At 36.8% G+C, this 21,763-nt stretch overlaps 1 protein-coding gene across 1 annotated transcript; it reads right to left on the minus strand.

Moving 5' to 3' along the window:
• Nucleotides 1–696: 696 nt before the first annotated feature.
• On the minus strand, nt 697–14,965 carry LOC131070743 (alpha N-terminal protein methyltransferase 1). Its single transcript, XM_058006362.2, has 7 exons — nt 14,395–14,965; nt 14,244–14,302; nt 2,103–2,222; nt 1,887–1,988; nt 1,672–1,726; nt 1,496–1,593; nt 697–1,328 (listed from the first exon to the last, which is right to left on the minus strand). Exons 1-7 carry the CDS (start codon nt 14,681–14,683, stop codon nt 1,191–1,193), a joined length of 861 nt encoding a protein of 286 aa, XP_057862345.2. The 5' UTR covers nt 14,684–14,965; the 3' UTR covers nt 697–1,190.
• Between the last annotated feature and the right edge of the window lie 6,798 nt (nt 14,966–21,763).

A 21,763-nucleotide genomic window follows, 5' to 3' on the forward strand; every position in this document is an offset into this window, starting at 1 on the left:
TTTTTTAATTTCTAATGAAATACTTTTTAAAAAATTGACCTTTTGAACTGAATCAAATTTTTGAACCTGGTAATATGATCTCTGGGCAGATCTAGAGGAAGCCACGGTGAATGTCTCCACCTTCAAAACTATGCACAAAATTAGCTTATGGTCTGCTAATTGATTATTTGATCTAGGGGATCTAGAGACTCAGGCAGTTCAACATGCATGGGATGTACATCATGTATCCTTTCCCCATGATGTTTACACCCTCCAAGACCACACCTGCAGATATTTTATAGACTCCAAGTATGTCTACCTCAATAGCTTCAAATATGTCCTTGCATACAGAACTTGGACACATGGAGATTGAATCACCCTGGACTCCCATTCAGACAATAGATTGAGATGTTGGAGTTCAGACGTTATTCATGTCTCTAGGGCCTGCCTAGTCTGGGTTGAACTGATGATTTATTCTCAGCATATCCACTACACCGAAAAAGTTTTATATTGAGGGCTTGCTATATACCATTGTAATTTTATTTTACCACTACCATATGTTTGCTTAAGGAACAAATGTTTACCGTAAGCTGGAATGTTTGAAGTTTGGGGGTTATCAGAAGGAAGAACATGCAACATGAATGCTTAACTGAACAATACATCAAGATATTCAAAAAAATTCTTAACATGGGTCCTATAGTTTAGATGACACATGAATAAAGAAGCAATAAGCATGATGCATAAAACAATTGCATTAGGATGTCAATCTTATAATAAATCGAAGCCCAAAAAAATCTGGGATACATAGCCAATAGCCTGCTTTACAGCATTTGTAGCATTAGCCGATGGGTTGCCTTTCAACATTTGGAGTATAACGAATGGCTTGCAAGTTGCTTTTCAAAGTTTGTAGACAAGACAAAGTCCATCTTGCAACATATCTTGTAGAGTATCTTGATTCTTTGATCACTCAAGACAAAGTAAATCTTAAAACCTATCTTTTAGAGTATCTTGGATCTTTCTTCACTTGGGTGATTTGTATCAAATAGAAAACATCACCAGCCGACTTAAATATTGCTCTTTCAGCATTTCTATTTCAAACTTAATCCAACATGAGCCCTCTGCCAATACACATTAATAGTATATCTTTCCATAACCTCTGCCATAAATCTCCATAACCTGAAGAATGAATGACCCAGTTTTCTCCTGAAACCCTACCTGATAATGGAAGGTTTATTAATTTTTCTCTTTGGTCTTTTATTCTGCAAAACATCTTGCACAATTACTGGTGCCTCTAGTGTCAAAGCATACATTTTCACTGGAAATAACTCCTGAGGAAAACCCTTTTGTGCCTGAAAAAAGGCCAAAGTCAATGAGATAGGAGGGAATAATTTGCAAGTAATTTGCACAGGAGCATACCAAGATCAAATTACGTGTCACAAATAATAATCAGCATTGTCTGCAAATCTGCAAGCATGAATCCAAGCTTTTATGTTGAATCTACAGAATATGTTTGTACCTTCATTTGGTTCAAGTGTAAACCTGCCTGGCTGAAAAGCTTTCGGAAGTATGCATCAGATCTTGTAACACTATGATCTTCCTTGTCCAATACAAATCCTACAGTAATGGCACTATCATAATCCATGATATCGCATAAAAGCCAAAAAAGTATATAAGCAATCACAAGCTACTCACCATTCCTTGCAACATTCTCCTTCAAAACAAAGAAACCCCCAGGTTTCAGACCTGCCTGAAGATGCAGTTTTCACATCAAATTTCAACTGTGAAGTATTAAAATTGACTATTGCTAAGAGTATTTAAATCTTCTAATGTGGTATCAAAGATCTTAGATAATCCTACAAAAAATTTGAAGTAAACTATCAACATGGGGCCCAAAACAAGTACAGAACTTTGGCTCGGTTGAAAAATTCCACTAAGTCAGCATCTGTAAGGTGGCCAATACACCATTGAATCCATATTACATCATATCTGCCTGCTTCGGGGGTGAATTCCTACATCAAATATATAGCATATCAGACTTTTATGTCATATCACCTTTGTTTAGAAAGCCTGGACCGTAAAATGGAAACATAAGAATAAAGTGGGGAGCAGAAATTTTAAATAACCTGTAAAGGAATACAGTAAAAATTCACAGCTCTATGTGCCTCTGATTTGGAATGCTTGCCACCCTTCAATTTTTCATGAGCACTCTCCAGAAAGTGTGATACTGGCTCTACAAGATCTACCTGACATACAAAAATACTGAAGTATCAAACCTAAAGCAGGAAATTTTGGGATGAAGCAGAAGTAGATTTTTGTATAGAAGAAAACATGAGAGAAAAATATTTTTCCACTAAACTGTTGCTGCATTTATATAAGACCCATCATAGACTTTAACAACAAAACATAGCTTCAAAAGGTTGAAACAAAACATAAAGTGTGGTATGGTAACAACAGCAAGGTGTTCCAGCTCTAAATTGCAAGACTAATCCTTGAATTCAAATAGCCACAAACAAGTCATATCACCAAATATCATATAAACCAGATACTACAAGAAAATGCATAAAACCACAGCCCAGAAAAGAAATGAAACAGTTTTTATATATATATGTTGGAGGTGGATTTAAAATGAAACTTAAAAGGTCAACCCAACAGTCCAAGCTACAAAATCACCCCAAAATTCAAATGGTATAACTATTCATGAGAATGCAGCAACATGCAAAGTCTGTACAATCATCAACCACCACGGTGTCTCCACTGATAAAAGTAGTGATATGGATGATCTAGGATCAATTTTGCTGTGAAGCTATTTCAGATTATGAACATACCTCATTTAACATTCAAAGCTAAAGTTTGATATTTGGACTTGGATGCAACCCAGGTTTCTCATACACCAATGATGAGAGAAGCACACCACCCAACTCCCTTCTAATCATCTGTATAGTCACAAGTTCAAAAATAAGATTTGGTCAAAGACCTTTGCTTATTTCACTTCCTCCAGTATATCAAAGTTTTTAGCATTTTTTCCTATATCGTTGCAAAGCACACAATGTTTAAGATAGTTTACTTTCCAGATAACTACCCTTATAAGGATTACTGGAAACACTCGTGACAAATCATAAGGATTAGAGTGAAGAATGGCCAACCCCAAACCTGTTTAGAGCCAAGTGCCATATACATTTTTTGCTAGCTCTTCGCTCATTTGTTACTCATCTCAATTTTCTGGCTAGTAACATCATCATTGCATAAGCTCCTGTCACCATTTTATACTGATGGTACATGGATACAGATACAATTTCCAGTGCAAGTATGCTAAGTTAATGGAGAAGCCTCAAAGAATAGTTGTATCATGTCTGGTTCCAGCTAAAGATACATCCCTTATCCATGTTAGACCTGCATATCTCTGTTGTGGCAGATCCATATACAGCATAGATATAAATTTGCTAAAGCTATATGCACCCCAGATATACAGCAGATCCATTTGCACCCCAACACTTCCCATAGATAAAACCGGATGGGAAAACAAATCAAAATCTAAAAACATACAAACTTAACCAAACTAACCTAACATCATTTCTAGCCACTTCCCCTCTGTTGGCAATTGACACTCATTGGATTCATTTTGTTGTCATTGATGGCAACACGATCAAATGGAAGTCATTTACCGGCACTAGGAGGCAGATACCGGCTTTGGAGCATTCAGGGCTGCACCGGCATTGGCAACAATACTTCATTGGAAGCTAACATCAAGGAGGGTTTACTTAATAAATCATTTTGTAATTATTGTCGAGGCCGACATTGAATATCTTTTGTAAATGTAATATAAGCCGACATAAGGCATATTATTTGTAATGGGTATATAGGTCAGTCTGCTAGGTTATTTTGAGGAATAGGAAATGTGTGGATATAGGAGAATATAGCAGAATTGTATAATGCGAAATATATGTATGAAAATCATTTTGTATGTGAATGTTATATCATGCAATGATCTGTAGATAGCTTGGCAAAGCATTCTTGGAGGAGCAGAGATACCGGTAGTAGTTCAAGGTTTATGAACTAGTACAGAGTAGAGCCAAAACCGGAACTCTATTTGGCATAGCAGATGCATTCTTGAGTTCATTTTCAGTAATTTACTTTAACAGAAAGCTTGTAGTCAGTGAGGCTCTTTAGTGATGAGCAGTATGCTCTAGGCAGTGTGCCTTCCTGCATGTGTATGCCCCTATTATATGTAATATCTTTTTATATGGCTAGTGAACTGATATTGTGGGTCACAAATCCCACCATGGTTTTTCCTCTTTGAGGTTTTCCACGTATAAATTCTGTGTTATGGTGTTCATTTATGTGGATGGTTTATTTGCTTCTTGTTATGTGTTTATTTGTTTACCGGTTTATATGTGTATGGTATAAAAGGATAAAAACTGTTCATACCAGCAGAACACTGATTCACCCCCCCCCCCCTCTCAGTGTTCTTGGATCCCACCCTCACCCTAACTCGACAGAAAAGGGAAAAACACATGACTTCTCTTTGCAATTTCATAAAATTAGTTTTCTACTTTTCTTTCTTTGGAGGCTGGAAACCTAATTGAGGCATTGAATGGTGTCTTCCAACCATATACAACCGTTTGAGGGCATATTTAAGGGATTCTTGAGGTTATTTTAGATTGACAAAACAAATCTGGGACTGCTTGATGTTGTTTTGTACTTAAAAAAAAAAAAAAAAATTGTGGGTTTACATTCATCAAAAGGTGCTGCAGATGGTCGCAAGAAAGTGGGTTCAATTACAAATATAACCCAACACCTCCATTTTGGAAGCATTTTCATCAGTGCTCCCCGGGGATGTGTCCCCTACCATTTTACCCTGTCCCTATAGGAGACCTTTTGGGGAAGCAGGGATGAGAGCTAGTAAGCTGGTGCCCGAAGGCATACATGCTCAGGATCACTTTTAACTTTGAGAAATCATCATTCTGCAAGGAGATAATAATGGCCATGAATATAAACCCAAAAGGTTACAAATGGCATGGGTATGGAAGGTCCACAATAACACAACTGACGAAGGATAAGGACAACAATTAGAAGGCCTTACAACTCATCAAGGATCCAGGAAAGGAATAAGGGGTTGCCATCATATTTAATGGATGGACACACTGAAAAAATAGACTGCTACAAAAAATTCACTGGAGTCCACCAAAGAAGTTGTGTTTCTTCCATTAGGATTGTGAGTATAAAGCCAAGTATGCAGATTTCATTGCTAACATCCTTATAGATGCAATCAAGTCAATTAATGGGTCGATCTTTTGGTCTCCTTGTGCAGCACAGCACACAGGTTTGTGACATGGCTCAACCGCAACCTATAGATTCTATAAGTCTAGTGGTTGTATCGGGCATTAATAGATCGATCTTTTGGTGCAACGGCAACTGTACTTCTAACAAAGAAATATTGGAAGGTCAGGCAAATATATGAGGCCAGTGACACCAAAATTGAAAAATTCATGAAATATAACAATTACTTTCAGTCCACTTTTATAAGGTTCTTAATGTTGGAATTCTTTAAATTTTAAGTTTCTTTCAATTGATCTTTTTAATAATTCTATGTTCCACGTCATTTCAGGAAGGGGGGACAGGGGGATAGCAGGGGACATGTTTCTGGGATGGCAGTGCATGGGCCATTTTTATAGAAAGAGGGAATTTCTACTAGTTAATGTACAGCAGTATAACAGTAGCAGTATAACAGTAGCAATATAACATGACACTGTTAATAACGATTCTGGATGATGTCTGCAGATTTCTACCAGTTAATGTACAGCTGTATAACAGTAGCAATATAAAATGACACTGTTAAGAACGATGCTAGATGATGTCTGCAGAAGCCTGCACACCAACCAAATTCCAAAAAGATTGTTTGTCTGCACTTCTCACACAATACCACACTGTACCAGACCATGGCTAATGCACCTCTAATCTCTTTGCAACTGACAATAATAACTGACTTTAATACCATATCAAAAATTTTGAAGTTTAAGTCTGAGCTAAAGTTTGAACAATGAAATCAGAAATTCAAATTATTGCTGTAAGTGTTAACTGTTATATAACTTATATCATTAGCTATGAATCTGAATCATGATATATTTATTGCCGTTATACTATTGCCACTGCTATCATGATTAATTTTATTGCTGTTATACTATTGTCACTGCTATCATGATTAATTTTATTGCTGTTATACTGTTGTCATGATATATTTAACACTCTTTTTAATGTCATGATGATTTATTTTAAAAAGCATTAGAAAAAGTTGCCTTGCCATCAGGGACATCTGGCCATCCCCAAGATGGTCAAGGGAAGTCTCAGACATCTCCAGCTATTTCAGGGACGGCCAAACATCCCAAGGGCATTTCCTATTGCTGCAACATGTTTCGGAAACATTTTAAGATTTTTGGGGATGGCCAGGGGACATCGCCTGCTGTACCGCCATAACCAAAATGCCATGGGCAGGGGTTTGAGGGCTGGAACGCATCCCCATGGAACACTATCATAAATTAATCTTTATTTTTAGTTCACATCTTATTATTTTAAATTTGTTTTACAGGTTGTTTGGACAAGCTCTACCTCACATACAATCTCATTCAAGCAACCCATGAGGGTAAGATCATTCATAAGCAGCACATTAATCAGTGACTTTCTGAATGTTGAGCAATCAAACATAAAAAAAGCCCAAAATGTCAATTTTAAAGGTTCGGTACATGCTGAGTTTTTAAGAGCCGAATAAATCAATGAACAGATTTGCTTATACATATTAGCCCACTTTGGACGATATTTATAATTTATGTTGGGGAAAATGAGGGAATATGTGAACGTGAGAGACGAACTAGAAGAAAGATTTTATGATAAACTTAAATAAAGTGAAGAGCATTGTCATGAATAAGTGGGACAGAATGACAACTCATTGCATCATCTCCTAACATTTGCTGTAAATCCATAACATCATTCTAGCATAGTTGGCTTGTGCTTGTAGTCAACAACCTGTAATGTCCCCAACAACCTGTAGACAACAAAAACGTCCCCTTTTGGGATTACCCTAAATTTTGCCCTAGAATCACAGGTTCAATAAAAACATGAAATGTAATATAGTTAGAGATATAACTTTACCCAAAAAAAAAAGATGTTTAAGCGAGATAGATCCTGGTTGAAATCCTGCAATAATGTTAATATAATTCATAAAATCAATCACTTCTGCTAGAGTTAAAGAACATACATTCATAACCATATTAATTTAAATAGATCATACAATATATATAATTCATTATTGGGGTTCAACCATGACAAAGCTTGGATGAGGAGACATGATAAGGTGCCCGAAGCAATCCTCTCACTAAACCCAAGAGCGAATATACCATACCTCTTGGCCCCATGCCATCCATCCATCATGAGGTGGTATACTTGGTGGGGAAGCTTGTCTCTGCCCTCCCTATTTGTGCCACCTTATTCACCCTCCTATGATTGAGACTTCTTTAAATTCATTCCAACAATCAACCATGGTAGAGGTTAGAGGGGAGACCACAATAGGGTGCCCGGAGTATCCTTCCCATCTAAGCCCAAAGGCGGGATTCAACTTGGCCTCATGTGGCAGGCCGCCAGCAATCCACCATAAGGTACTGTACTTAGAAGAGGATCTCATATCAGTTCTCCTTCCTTGTATTCCCTTCCTCACCTCCATATGATTGCTTGCAGTAGTTTGATGAATAAATCAGGGAATCTAATTATAAGTGTGAGAGTAAAATATATTATCATATTGCATACATTAAGCATGCATATCAAACATATATCCATGCATACCACAATATTTACTAGATCTAAATATGGCAGTATTCTGGATTGCAGATCTCTTTCTTAATTTACCAATCTGATTTTATCTTCCTTGTCATTCAATGTACTTGCTTGATTGATCATCTGATGCAACCTTTAGGATCTGCTATAAATCTGTCTTTAAGGTCTGCCACAAACTAGCTTGAAGGTCTGCTCTACTTCCGCCTTATATCTGCTCTTAGTTCTACTCAACTTCTGCTTATAAATCTGATTATCAATTTGCTATAATCTTGCTCTTAGATCTGCTATAAGTCTTTACAAAGATCTGCCTTTGATTAACCTCCCTCTTCTCATACAAGTCTGCTGGTGTATCCATAATTCCCCTTTTTTCTCCACGGTGATCTTCCCTATAAAGTTCTCAAGAGAGAACGAAGAGTCGCAACTCCTACCAAGGTCGCCATCCTTCAGAAATGACGCATCTCTTCTTGAACTAATTGCTGCATGTTCATATATAATTCAAAATTTCCCATGTTGATATATGGGTGTCCAAAAGTGTAAACTTGAAAGTCAACACAAAGCATAACTAGGATTACCTTCTCCATCAATAAAATTGAAGGCATTATAATAACTCATGGAAATTGGTAAATTTGTAAAGCTTCTCACTATTTTGAAGAAGATCAAAGGCAACTTTGAAAATCTTCTTGGTATCCTCAACCACAAACTGATGTGACCAAAATTCTAGTCCTTGGTTACTAGTTTCTGCTCCTCATCTGCAGCAGCCATTTTCTGAGAATGTAGTGAATTTATCATGCATGTAATTGCAAAAAAAGTATCAAGAAGTGTTCTCAGTATTTAAGTCCTCAATTTCTAAGGTATGTCATGTGCTCGCCATAACCTATCATTATTGTAACTTTGTAATCTGATAATTACACATATGTATCTTATTGACTGATTCAAATACCCTGTCAATATGTTTAATAAATGAATCAATACCTTATTTTTGTTGGTGTTGGAAATAAGCCAAACCCGGACCGACGATGGACTGGTTCAAGAGGGGCCAGTAGCTCAATTGGCGAGAGCTTCTTGTGGTGAAGGTTGTGGTCAGATTTGTACTTGTCTGTCTAACCTATTGTTCGAAGGTTTAGTCTTCATGTCTTCGTACATCAGGGCTGAAGATAGACTGGAAGGTCCTACAAACTATGCTTCATGGAAGGTCAGGGTAATGATGGCATTGAATGATCTTGCTGAATATGTTGGCAAGAATGCTAAGGAACCGGAGGGCGAAACTGAGAAAGTAGAGTGGAAGAAGAAGGACTTCCAAGCTCAAAGGATTAAAATAGACTCAGTCAAAAATCGCTTGGTGTCACCTATCTCCATGAAGAAAACAGCTAGGGAAATGTTCACCACATTGGAGAAGATGTATGAAGTCAACAATACCAGCTTCATACTTGCCCTAAGGAATCAGCTTTCTAGCATCAAATTAGAGGCAGAAGAACCGATTGCTGATTACTTCATGAGAATCTCTAAGCTAAGAGATCAACTTGCCACCCTTGGGAAGAATGTTGAAGACAGCGACTTATCTATGACAGCCTTAAATGGCCTTCCTCCCTCTTGGGAACCATTTGTTCAAGGAATCAGTGCTAGAGTTGAACTCTCTAAATTTGATCAGTTAATGGGAGATTGCATTCAAGAAGAATCCCGGCTGGCTGCAAAGGGAAAAATTAAGAACCCTTATAATGAACAACATGTTCTATTTACTAAGAAGGAGGGCAGCCATTGGAAGAAGAAGAATGATTTCAAGAGAAATAGAGACTTCAACTCTTCTACTTCTCACTCAAAAAAAGAGACCAAGAGATTTGTCCCACATCCGATGCTTCCGATGCAACAAGCTTGGTCATTTTGCAAGGGATTGTCAAACCCAAGGCGAGCAAGAAGATGCAAACATAAATGAAGTATCAAATCTTCAGAATCATGAAGATGATTTCCTCCTTTGATCTATTGGTTTGTTGATTTTCTGATCTTATTGTTTATTTCAGTAATAATGTGTTGGAATCTAATCCTTTCAGCTACTCTAGAGGAAAAAAATTTCAGGTCTACAAGCTTACTGCAAGAAGGTCCACTTCAGCTCTTGCCATCAGTCTAAAATTTGAAGGACTACATAAGCTTTCAAACCTTCTCCTTCATTAAAGATACAATTGTTAATTTTGTTAGATTTGGGTTTGGTCAAAAACCTTATTTTGAATTTATCAGTTAGATAGAGTTTTAGAGGGAGCCTCATGCTTTCTTGATATTTTTTTATTTTGCTGAGTTCTAATCATTGTATTTCAGATAATGAAATTGATATGTCTAAATGTATTACTTGATTATTGCAAAATGTTTATTTTATGATGATACTAACCATGATACACTGGGTGTATCATCCACCCTCTGCGGAGTGCAAGGTGGTAGTTCTTGCTCACCCTCTGCAGAGTGCAAGGTGAGTCCACCCTCTACGGAGTGCAAGGTGGCAGGTTTCTCTCACCCTCTGCGGAGTGCAAGGTGAGTTCACCCTCTGCGGTGTGCAAGGTGACAGGTTGTTCTTCTCTATGAAGAAGCTTATGTATCCTCTGCGGTTGTGCATGATTTATGTTGTATGGTTATATATCTCTTTGAGTATTAATTATTGCAGGTGTGCATATGGAAAGGTCTCTGTCATCCTCTGCGGATGTGCATGATGAAAGATCATGGTGTTACATGCGGGTCCCCAGGAAAGTATAAAGTTATGAAGCATTGGCTTCATCCTCTGCAGGCATTGCTAGAGAAGATCATGTAAAGGTTCATTGTAATGTAATTGCGTGATCAAATCACGAATTGTATATCGATTGTACTATTAGGGCTGGGCCCTAATCCTAAACCTTGTAAATGTTCATGCCATGGGTTTGTCCATGTGAATTTGGTTATGTATTTATTTTCCTCCCTAGTTAAGAGGGAGTGTTGATTTTGTAACTAGGTTAGGAAAACAAATGGATTCGGATTGCCTTAAGGCAACATCCGAATCCTTATAGGGCTAGGCCCAAATGCATTAAGCTCACCAAACGTAGGGACACACCCCTTCATGTAACGTGTGGCCCTAAATAGGTGCGCTCCCCTTGCAATATAACTTAATCATTATTAGGACGCCAAAATAGGGCAAGACATAAGGTAACGTGTAAGCCTTATAATTGTAATTAAGTCTTGGCACCAAAACTTAAGGTAAAGCCGACTTGAATTGGTCTCCAAGCCACATATAAATAGAGATTCATTTGTATGCATTTATCACTTAGTTTTATCATCAATAATGTGAAGTTAGTTCTGCAAGTAATGCGAATTTCGAGTTGAAGATTAAGGCAAAGTCTATGCTGCTGTCTCTGCTCCTAAATAATGCAAGATCTGCCCACTCATTCTGGAGGTTAGCGAATCTTCATTGAAGGCAAGCGAACCACCTCTGAAGGTCAGCGAACCATCTTGGAAGGTCAATGCATCACCATTAAAGGTCAGCGAATATCTTAGAAGGCCTGCAACTATTAGTGAAGGGATTGCAAATCTGGTTCAGACTGGAGCATCATCATATACCTGCTGAGTTCTGATTCAGACAACAAGTTCACCATTCCTTATCAGCTAAGTCTTTATATTTATGCCCTAAGGCAGGATAATGCTGTAATTGTTACTGGATTTACATCAATCAAATCAGGGACATATAATGCTGGGTTTTTCCTCCAAGAGGGAGGTTTTCCCAGGATAGACTTGTGTTGTGTACACTTCTAGTTGTGTGTGTTGTTTCCTGTTACTGTGCATTATCATTTTTCTGTTCATTCTTGTAAATCTGATCACTAAATTCAACATGGTATCAGAGCCAGGTCCAAGCTAGGAGCCCCAAGCACACGAGAGGTGTGGCTTAAGGGGGTGTTGGTGTTGGAAATAAGCCACACCCGGACCGACGATGGACTGGTTCATGAGGGGCCAGTAGCTCAGTGGTAGAGCACTCCAACAGCGTATGGAAGGTCCTAGGTTCGAGTCCTAGCTGGTCAATGTCTCAACAATTTTAATACATTTAATTTATTATTATGTAAAGCAAAATGGTTCAATGTATAAATTTAATTATAAACTAAGTGGTTACTGATAATCAGTAAATTACTAGTCCACGATTTCATCCTGACTAAATTTAAACCATAAGCAATTAAATTAACTTATAACTACCGACTATTCATGACTTTGGAGAAGTTATGACTCTTTCCCCATGATCGTGTCTTTTCCTACGGTGATAAAGGGAGGCACGGGACGGTTGATTGGGGGAGGACACACGCACAGGAAGGAAACGAAAACGGCTAAAATACAACAAACCTCGCCACGGTATCAGAAGCTGCCAATAAGGAATAACGAGACCATCCCTGAAGCAAGCCATTCTTCTTCTCACGAACTGTACATAGTCTCTTACGTCTTCACCAATATAGGATAGACATATAGACTTCTGTTTCTATATTATGCAACAATTACTATAATTATAGGTGGTGCCTAAATATGCAACTGTGAACTTGTACGATGAGAATTAGCTTACTGTTTTGCGTCTGTAGTTTGAATGATGTACAATCATTAGATGTTCATGTCCATTGTCCGGCACTAGTGAGAGGAGCATGGGACTCGGTGGTAGTGGCAGCGAGGGGCTCTTGCGGTCAGTGAACCCATGAGTCAAGTAACCATACACCGTTTTTCCCTGCAGTCCTCTCACGGCAGTTAAGGTCAATTGGACTGTCTAAGTTAAACAGGTTCAGGAGGCATAGGAGTGCCACCCATCTAGCAAGGGGGTTGAGAGTAACCATCCCTTGGATGCGGCAGGGTCACCATCCTAGGCTTTCTTCGGAACTGTAGCGTGTTCTATCTTCTTCCTAATCTGCAATTCAATAATGATGATGATTGATTCATGGATGTCATGTATGTAGGCTGTCTGGTATATATCTGTCTTGCAGGTCGATTCTTCCTTCAGCCATCATCACAAGATATAAGGTACAATTCCTTTACCGCTATGAATAAGTTTCTGCATTCTACAGTTAAATATGGTTATTAGATGATTTAAATTAATGAGTTTCATTCATGATTGTTCCCATTGCTTAGAAACTAGTAATTTAATAAATTATTAAGACAGACAATTATGGTCATCAGGGACATTACTGATAGGGGACATCACAAGGTATTAGGGCATATGCAGCAACAAATTTGAGTCATATTCTAATAATATCAACAACGTTGTGGGATATTCCATATGCATTTACTTTGTATAAAGAAGATTAGGAGTTTTTATTTAGTTGCAAGTAATGGCAATCAATGGCATAAATGTTTTTGTAAATAAGATGACCCCGTATCTGAAATGCTCAATGATTTGTTGAACAAGAAAGTCTGCCCCTTTATAACCTTAGGGAAACCTTAATCTCCTCAACTAATAAAGAAAAAATAGTTACTCATTGACTGCTAGCAATTATAGCTTTTTTTTGGTGGAGAGGGGGGATGATGGTGGGGTGGGGCGCAGGCGCAGGGCTGAATTTTTGCATAACACTTCATGTAGCTTGTCTGGCATCAACTGCGTGTTGTTTAATCTGTGTTTCAGGTGTATCTACAGGACACGTGGTTGGGGTCAAGAATGAGGCCTCAACTTAAGTAAAATAGGACAGAACTAATTCATATAAATATACAGATGCTTGGGACAGGGAGAAAGATATTGTTCATTTTGACTTAGCTACTAGTTGATGCCTTCTATCTACAGCGTTTATTTCCTGAGAATGAATTTATCGTGCATGTAATGCCACAAAAAATATAACCAGTCATCAAGCTCCTCTGAATTTTACGCCAAGTTTTTATTTTCATTGTTTAGTGATGTGGTATCTGAATGTTTCAACTAATCAACCCAGCCAGGACAAGTGATAACCAACAGTAGTGGACTAAATGCTTTTGAGAAAGCTAACAGATAAAATAAAAACTTCAACCTTCCACAAAACAGAGTGTTTGGGTAAAAGCTTCTGAATAATCCAGTCACCTGAAGCCGTGGCATACCCATATGCATACAACATTAAAACTAGAATGTCTAAGGAAATGAATAATGGTATGACTAGACTATATGTAAATGAGGTCACCAAGAAATTACGGTGTCCATGCATGATGCCATGGAGGCGGTCCTCCTTCGTAGACTGGAGTTTCCCACTAACTACGGAATATATAGTGAATACAAAGATTTAAATGAATGATGTTTCCAACCACACTGGGGTTCATTGTCGTGAGTATAAGAAACCCTGTTCTGGTATCCCATAAGAAGCCTTTCTTCTGTTATCCTATCAATTATCCTAATAATAAGCCAGACTAGACGGATAGAAATGCAACTCATTTTAAATCTTTCTATTCGCAATCTATCCCAGACCTTTTGCTTAAAGAAATATAAAGATAAATATTAGGTTAGTTACCTCGTGAAAATGGTTGAGAAGAAGATGCTCCGTGACCCTCCCAACACCAGCTCCACAATCTGTCAAAGGAACAGAAGCAGAAGCAATTGATTGAAAACAACGACATGATAGGAGTTACGGTGTTTTAACTTCAAAGCTATACGCAATTTACCAAGGGCAACTAGATGGGCTCCTTCTCCTCGCATTTTGGGGAGAAGGGAAGCAAGAAAAGCACTGCTGCCTTGCATATCCTTCTGATGGACGTGTCCATAGCCTCCCAACACTCCATCTACAGATGCCTCTACATTTTCCCAATACCCAACACCTTTCTTATACCATTCTTCTTTTTTGTCTTCTCCTCCGGTCTCCTCTTCCCACATTTCCTGCGTGCTGGAGAATGTTCTGCCATCTGAATCCAACCCCGACCCTTCCACTTCCAATTCCATTGCAACACTACCCATGCAAATGCAAACTTTACCAGCTATACTATCATTGCCCTGCCCTATTTTTATTGGTTATTTCATACCATATTATCCCGCGCGCTGCTGCTGCTTAGAGCCGCACCTCACCAGATATCCTTGTGTTTTTTAACCTGTCAGCGGAGACAGGGCATCTCAGCGGGGCTACGTGAATCAGGGTTTGGGACTTCGTGCACTATTTGTTATTTGGGGAGCCAAAGAAAACCTTTTTTCTCGCATAGGGAAGAGCACTAATAGTGGACTGCCTTTCAATAGTGTGTATTCTTTGTGCATTCAATTTTTCAATGAATAATTTTAAAGGAGTTTGAAAAATGATAATATAAAATTTATTAATAAGTTTCATATATATCAATAGTAAATCATTTTTTTAGGTTTTTTGTCTATAATTGGTCTATTAGTGCACCACTATAGGGACATTTTGTGTACAACTATTGAGACATTTGTTCACAAGTGCTAACAATTTTGAGTAGGCAGCTATTGGAACATCTTTAAGTAGGTATAGGACAACACTTTGAAATGTGTACTAATGGACAGCATTCCAATAGGGTGTATTCTTTGTACACCCAACCTTTCAATTATTAATTTTAAAGGAGTGAAAAATGATAATGAAAAATTCATTAATAAGTTTCACATGTACCAATAGCAAATCATTTTTTAGATTTTTTGGTCTATAATTGGTGTGTTCATACACCACTACCGAGACATTTGTGCATAACTATTGAGACATTTGTTCACAAGTGCTAATAATTTTGAGTAGGTAATTATTGGAACAGCTTTAAGTAGGTATTGGGCGACACTTTGAAATGTGTATTTTTTTATCCTTGTGTGGTCCCACAACGTGCATTGTTATAACCCAAAACCCAGAACAATAGCTATAAGAAGTTAAGACGCATACGGAGACAACAAAAAATATCATTGAAACTCATGTACTGTTTAGGATCTATGAATGTGCGAAGTTAGTTATAACCACTATTGGTAGACTTTCCCTAACATGATTTATATATATTAAATCACATTCATTGTTAGAAAGAAGGATAGTGTTTTTTATAATTATAATTTTTAATGTTTTTTAATATAAATGTTTATATTTAATACAAGCAAAAATATTTATTTTTTATTTTAATAAATTTTAAATATATTTCTTAATTAATATTTTTAATTCAGCTATTATGTAATTGTTTATAAATTTATAAGAATATTAAATTTGAAAAAAATTATTTGTTAAATTAAAAGAAAAAGTAATTACAATCATTTTAATTTTAATTTTATATATACTTACTATTATAATTATATTTATTATGTTATATTGTGTAATATATTATTTAAAATGATTCAATATAGTATTATTAGTATTATATTATTAAATAGAATTATAATATTATTATTATATTATTATTAGTGTAATAAAATTATTTTATTAATGACTCATTCATGGGTTCTTTAGGGTTAATCTTCCTTCCAAGGGTAGAAAGGCTTTTGATGAGGTGTGGACCGAACGGGAGCAAGGGTGGATCAAGATCAATTTTGATGGAGCTTCAAGGGGAAATCTGGGTATTTCAGGCGCAAGGTGTGTGGGTTGTGATGAGGAAGGTAAAGTATTGTTTAGAGGGGCGCAGAGGTTGCAAGATGGCACGAATAATGAGGTTGAGGTGCAGGCTGCTTTGCCTGTGGTGGAATTGGCAAATAATATGAAGGTCCTGAGGGTACACTTAGAGGGGGACTCGAAAGTTGTGGTGGAAGCAATTGCGAAAGGGACGTCACCATGTTGGAGAATAAATAAATTCATTTCGATTATTTGTTTCAAGCTTCGTTTTTTCCAGGATTTTCAAATATCTCATATATGTAGAGTAAGAAATGGAGTGGCAGACCTTTTGTCCAACATGGCCTGTGAGTTGGACAGTTCTGTCATGAGATGGTGGGGTGGAGATGACGTAGATGTACAATGGCCAACTTAGTGTTATTTTTAACCTTGAAAGTATGTGAATTAAGAATTGAAGTTAGTTGTTGGCCATGAAGGATTTATTTGAGTGATCGGAGGGATTGAGTGGAAGGCTATCGAGAGGGTACGCCTCTATTATATTCATTAATTGCTCTATCTGAAGCAGGAGGCGAGAAAAGGGTGGCGGTATGTGGAGGACAATACTTTTAATGCGAGAGGGAATTATAGTCATTAAGCTCATTTGTTTGTTCTCACTGCCTGATGTTTTGGCAATTTTCTTCCTGAAGAAGTTGTTGAGTTGGCGAGGTGTGAGTTGACAATATTTGCTTGCAGAGGGATCATGGAGGCAAATTTTACGCTGAAGTCTAAGAAGCAGTTGTGCCTATTCTTTGGAGATGTTACAGAAAGAAGGCTCTAAAGGATGTTTTTGTTTCAAGACGAACAACTGGTTAAGTGTGTGCAATTAATCTTAGGGAAGGTTTTTGGCAACCTGAGGCACAGATATTGAACAAACATAGATGTGTATTCACTAATCATGGCACAGGGATTGGATGTTCGTGAACCTGTGGAGGTGGTGAAAAAGGTGATGGAGACAATAGTGCATAGAGACTACTTAGATGGCATGGACTCAATTCTAGAATGGGTAATTTTGGGGGTAGGAATTGATGTGAGGGAGGGATTTGTAATGGCACCTCATGAATGTTTCAAGAAACCAATATCCTTCATTCGATGGGCGGAAGATTGTGGCAGGGCACACCGAAGGGCGAAAGCCAAACAAGGGTGGGAAGCATTGAAGATTTCCGTGCAGATTACAGAGATTGATGAAGTGATTTGACAAGCTAAGGAGGAAGCGGAAAGAGTTGAAGGTAGAGTGTTAGAACTGCGCAAGAGGAAGAGGTCGAGCGAGAGGACTAGCAATGCAGATTGAGGAATCTCTGAGGGTGCATGGATTTTCTTTCTCTTTTTGAATTGGAAGTTAAACTTTTTATGGTCTGGTTTAATTTGGCTTGCATACTTTTATTTTTGTACTTGATGTAATACGGTAGCTTCACGGGGTTTGAATAGTCACGTCTGCAAATTGAAACTATGAATGCAAAATTTTGAGTACGCATTTGGATGGGTACAGAGTATTTTGGGAGTTTTTGGTCTATACTGGAGAACTGGGTTGAAGTTGGGTGGTTTTGGGGTGATTTGCTTTTTGTCTGAAAGTTTAGATTTTCCATGGATGTACCCTTTTCTATTTCCAATAAATAAAAAACATATTATCAAGCAAAAAAATATATTATTTTATTAATTTACATTATTTAATTGTTATAATATTATTTAATAATTTATATAAAATAATAATATAATTTACAAATATTTTTACATCCATATATCATAATAAAGTAATTCTTTTTATTATATTATTTTTAATTATAATTTTATTTAAATATTGTACTAATATTATTTTATATTGCTATATTTAATATTATTAATAAAAATATAAAAATAATATTATAATAATATTACATTAATAAACTATTATTTAAAAGAATAAAAATATTTTTGTATATAGTATATTGGATAAGGGTTAGGGTTTAAGGTCAAGGTGAGGATAATGGTTAGGGTTTCATGGTTACAATTAGAGTTGGGATTATGGTTAGGGTTAGGGTCATGGTTATAGTTAGGGTAAGGGTTATGGTTATTGTTAGGATTATGATCATGATAGAATAACAATGATAGGTTTTAGTTCAAGATTAGGGTTATGGTGAACATCATAGTTAGAATTAGGTTCAAGGTTAGAGATATAGTTAGGCTTAGGGTTAGGGTTAATATTGTTGTTAGAGATAGTATGCAATGATAGTTATAAGAGTTGATGCAGCGAGAAATGGCTACAAGAGTCAAAATCAAAGCTCAATGTTAATATGTTAGTTCAACCATGAAACCAAAAACAAATAACTAAAAACCATCCAAAGCATACCAAAAGAGATTCAAAGAAACATGAAAGAAGCTTAAATAACAAGAGAAAGGGAAAGAGTCTTCCTAAGATGCTTCCATTGTAACCTTGTGATACTCCTTTGTTTTTCTCCTCTCCAAGTCCCAAATAAGTGAAGCTCTCATCTTTTAGCACTAGCCATGGATGTCATATGGAGATTCAATATGGTTGAAAATGAAAAACAAATGCTTATGCAAATGCAAATATTATGCTATGAGAAAGCTCTAAATGTTTATGCTAATATCTGTATAGTAACAATGTTCTAATGCTTCCTTCTTTGCTTGAGGAATGAGGCTTTATTTATAGGAAAAATAGTGGATTGTGATGGTATCATGAAAGAATAAGTATCCAGTAGATTACTGAGAGGGGGGGGTGAATCAATAACTAGAAAAACTGATACAAACTTCCCAAACTCAAACTCAAACTCACAAAGTAAACTTATCAATAAAATACCACTGTCAAGATCAACACTCATAAGAATATTGATTGACTGTTATAACAACTTAACAGTAAACAACATCAAACTTCTAAACATCCAAATGCTTCATTTCTCAACACTTCTAGTTATCATGCCTTATCTGAAATATTTAATCAAATCAATCATAAGATCATAACCACAAAACATTCACCACATGACACAAGTATTTATACATAGAAAACCCAAATAGGTAAAAACCACGGTGAGATGAGACTCATAAGAAAATATTTGAACTCTTCTGAAGTTCGCCCTGTTAGGAGCCTAGCCTGTTAAAGCTCTTACAAAAGTCTGTTAGGCCCAATATGGAAAGCTAATGTACTGAGAGGGGAGGGGTGAATCAGTACTTCAAAACCTTTTAACAACAATGTCTTTACTGTTATGCATAAACCAAAAATTGCTGCAACATAACATAAAGCTAAAACAAATAGATAACAATCATACATGATTCACTCCATAACACATATATTTTGGTTACGCAAAAACTCTTGGTTAGAGAGAAAAACTGTGGTGGGGATGGCACCCACAACTTCACTACTGCAATAATAAAGGTTGCTCGATTAGAGCTACATGTTCAGCTATTTCTGATAGCTTACCCTGTTAGAAGTATCAAGATCATTAGATCTACCTTGCTAAAGGATTTTACAACACTTATTCTAAATGTTGCACCTAGTTAAAGGCTTTACAATTTATAGACTTTGTTAGAGTCTTTTACCCTGTTAAAGGTTTCTCTTACAACTTCAAAATATTACAATAAAATATTTACAAATATCTGCAACTTTACATCTAGAATGTTATAGCAGATTCTATGTGCTCAAAATGAGATTACCTTGCTTATAGCATACCTCGGTAACCCATAAAGTAACTTGGTAAACCCTTTTGTTTACTTTGTTCTTTGACTATTCTCTGAAATCCTTCTCGGTGACCTCTGTGTCTCTGTAACAGTCATAACACTCAGTGCTTTCTTATGTATCACACATGTCTTGCTTCATACACCTTTATATCTCTTCTTATCACTTTTTATCTGGTCTCAATCCATGTTGTATAAATAGATCTCTTATGTCGGTGATCTGGTTCATTGCTTCGATCTTATAAACATGATTTATCAAATGAATAACCATACAAAATATTTCATTGGATAGATGACCTCAAAATCATACACAATCCTTAAGTGCAATTTCCAATGTGATAACGGTTCTTTTGCTCCTCGATCTTGTAACACGTTTCCACTTGTGTGTCTAGGTTCAATGAATCCGGTAAAATGTTTCACTCGGTGTATATCAACTCAGTGTATCATTATTGTTGCTCGGTAGACATAGAATGTTACTCAGTAGACAGCTCGGTGTATACTGGGCTCTGTGACTGCTTCCTTCTATAACCGACTGCTCTATGCATACCGACATAATGTTTCGGTAGTAGTAACCGACTAGAGTATATAGAATGACTTTGAATATAAAACTAATGGCAACTATAATAAATAGTAACAATCTCCCCTTTTGACATTAGTTGAGATGTTTGGCAAAACTACTTTCAAAGTCATAGCTCAAAAATCTATATACTTACAAAATTTTACTAGACAGACAGTATATATATTAGTCAACAAAATGATATGATTCAGATATACTCCCCTTATCAATATACTGTACAAAATTCTGATTTTGCATGCTCGGTGATCAATGTTCTGTGATGATTGCTCGGTTCACTGCTCAGTTCTCTGTTCCCTACCCAAATTGACTGTGCACATACTCTATTCTGCTTGGTATACCCCCCCTGTATACTACATTCCCCTGTATACTTTGATACTATACTCACTCCCCCTTTTTGACAAACATCAAAACTTAGTTACCATTTGGTGGTGGCAACTGGTCAAAAATGGATTTATACTTTGTCTTTGCATCAGTGAGAGCGGCAGAGAGGGCATCCTTGACACTATCCATGAGTGAATTCTGAGCGGTAATGTCAGCTAACAGTGAAATTAGTCCATCTAAGGTGCTTCCCTCTTGCTGAGTGGATAGGGAGGTAGCTTTGTTGATCTGCTCTTGGACGGATGAAAGATGAGGAATTAATAATGTTTGAAGTGTCATGATGTCCATCCTTATCTTGTGTTCTTCATTCCTTAGTTCCAATTGTTGAGCCATGAGCTTTTGTAACTTTGTATAAAAATTCTGAATGGAATTTGGCTCAGTGGTCAACTTATTAGAGAGATCGGTGATCTCTTTCTCAATCACTTCTGTTTTATTTTTGATATCTTTAATGAATAAAGAGAATGTACAAAGTTTCTGAAATAAATAAAGAATGTGCTTGAGTTGAGGGGACAACTCAGCAATAAATTTGACAAGTTTAACTTTGCCAATAACAATAGCTTTTTGCACCTCTTCAATCATTTTAGTAGTGAGCTCCTTATCCTTTAGCTTGCTCAAATAGTCGGATGCGTCTACTCAAGATGTCTCTATCTTGGTTAGGAGTTCATTCAGTTGAATATGGATGGCTGCATCTGTTGTCACTGTAGCTTCAAGTAGCATATCTGTTAATAGTGCTTTCACCTTCTGAAGTACTTTCTTTTTCTTTTGAATAGCCATTTGTTTCTCCTATTCAGCTTTGGCTTTGCATAGTTCACCGAATTCAATGAGTGATTACCCTTTTAATTTGGATATGTCAACATTGGGCAAC

This window comes from Cryptomeria japonica, chromosome 2 (assembly GCF_030272615.1).
Source record: "Cryptomeria japonica chromosome 2, Sugi_1.0, whole genome shotgun sequence".
Lineage (NCBI taxonomy): Eukaryota > Viridiplantae > Streptophyta > Pinopsida > Cupressales > Cupressaceae > Cryptomeria > Cryptomeria japonica.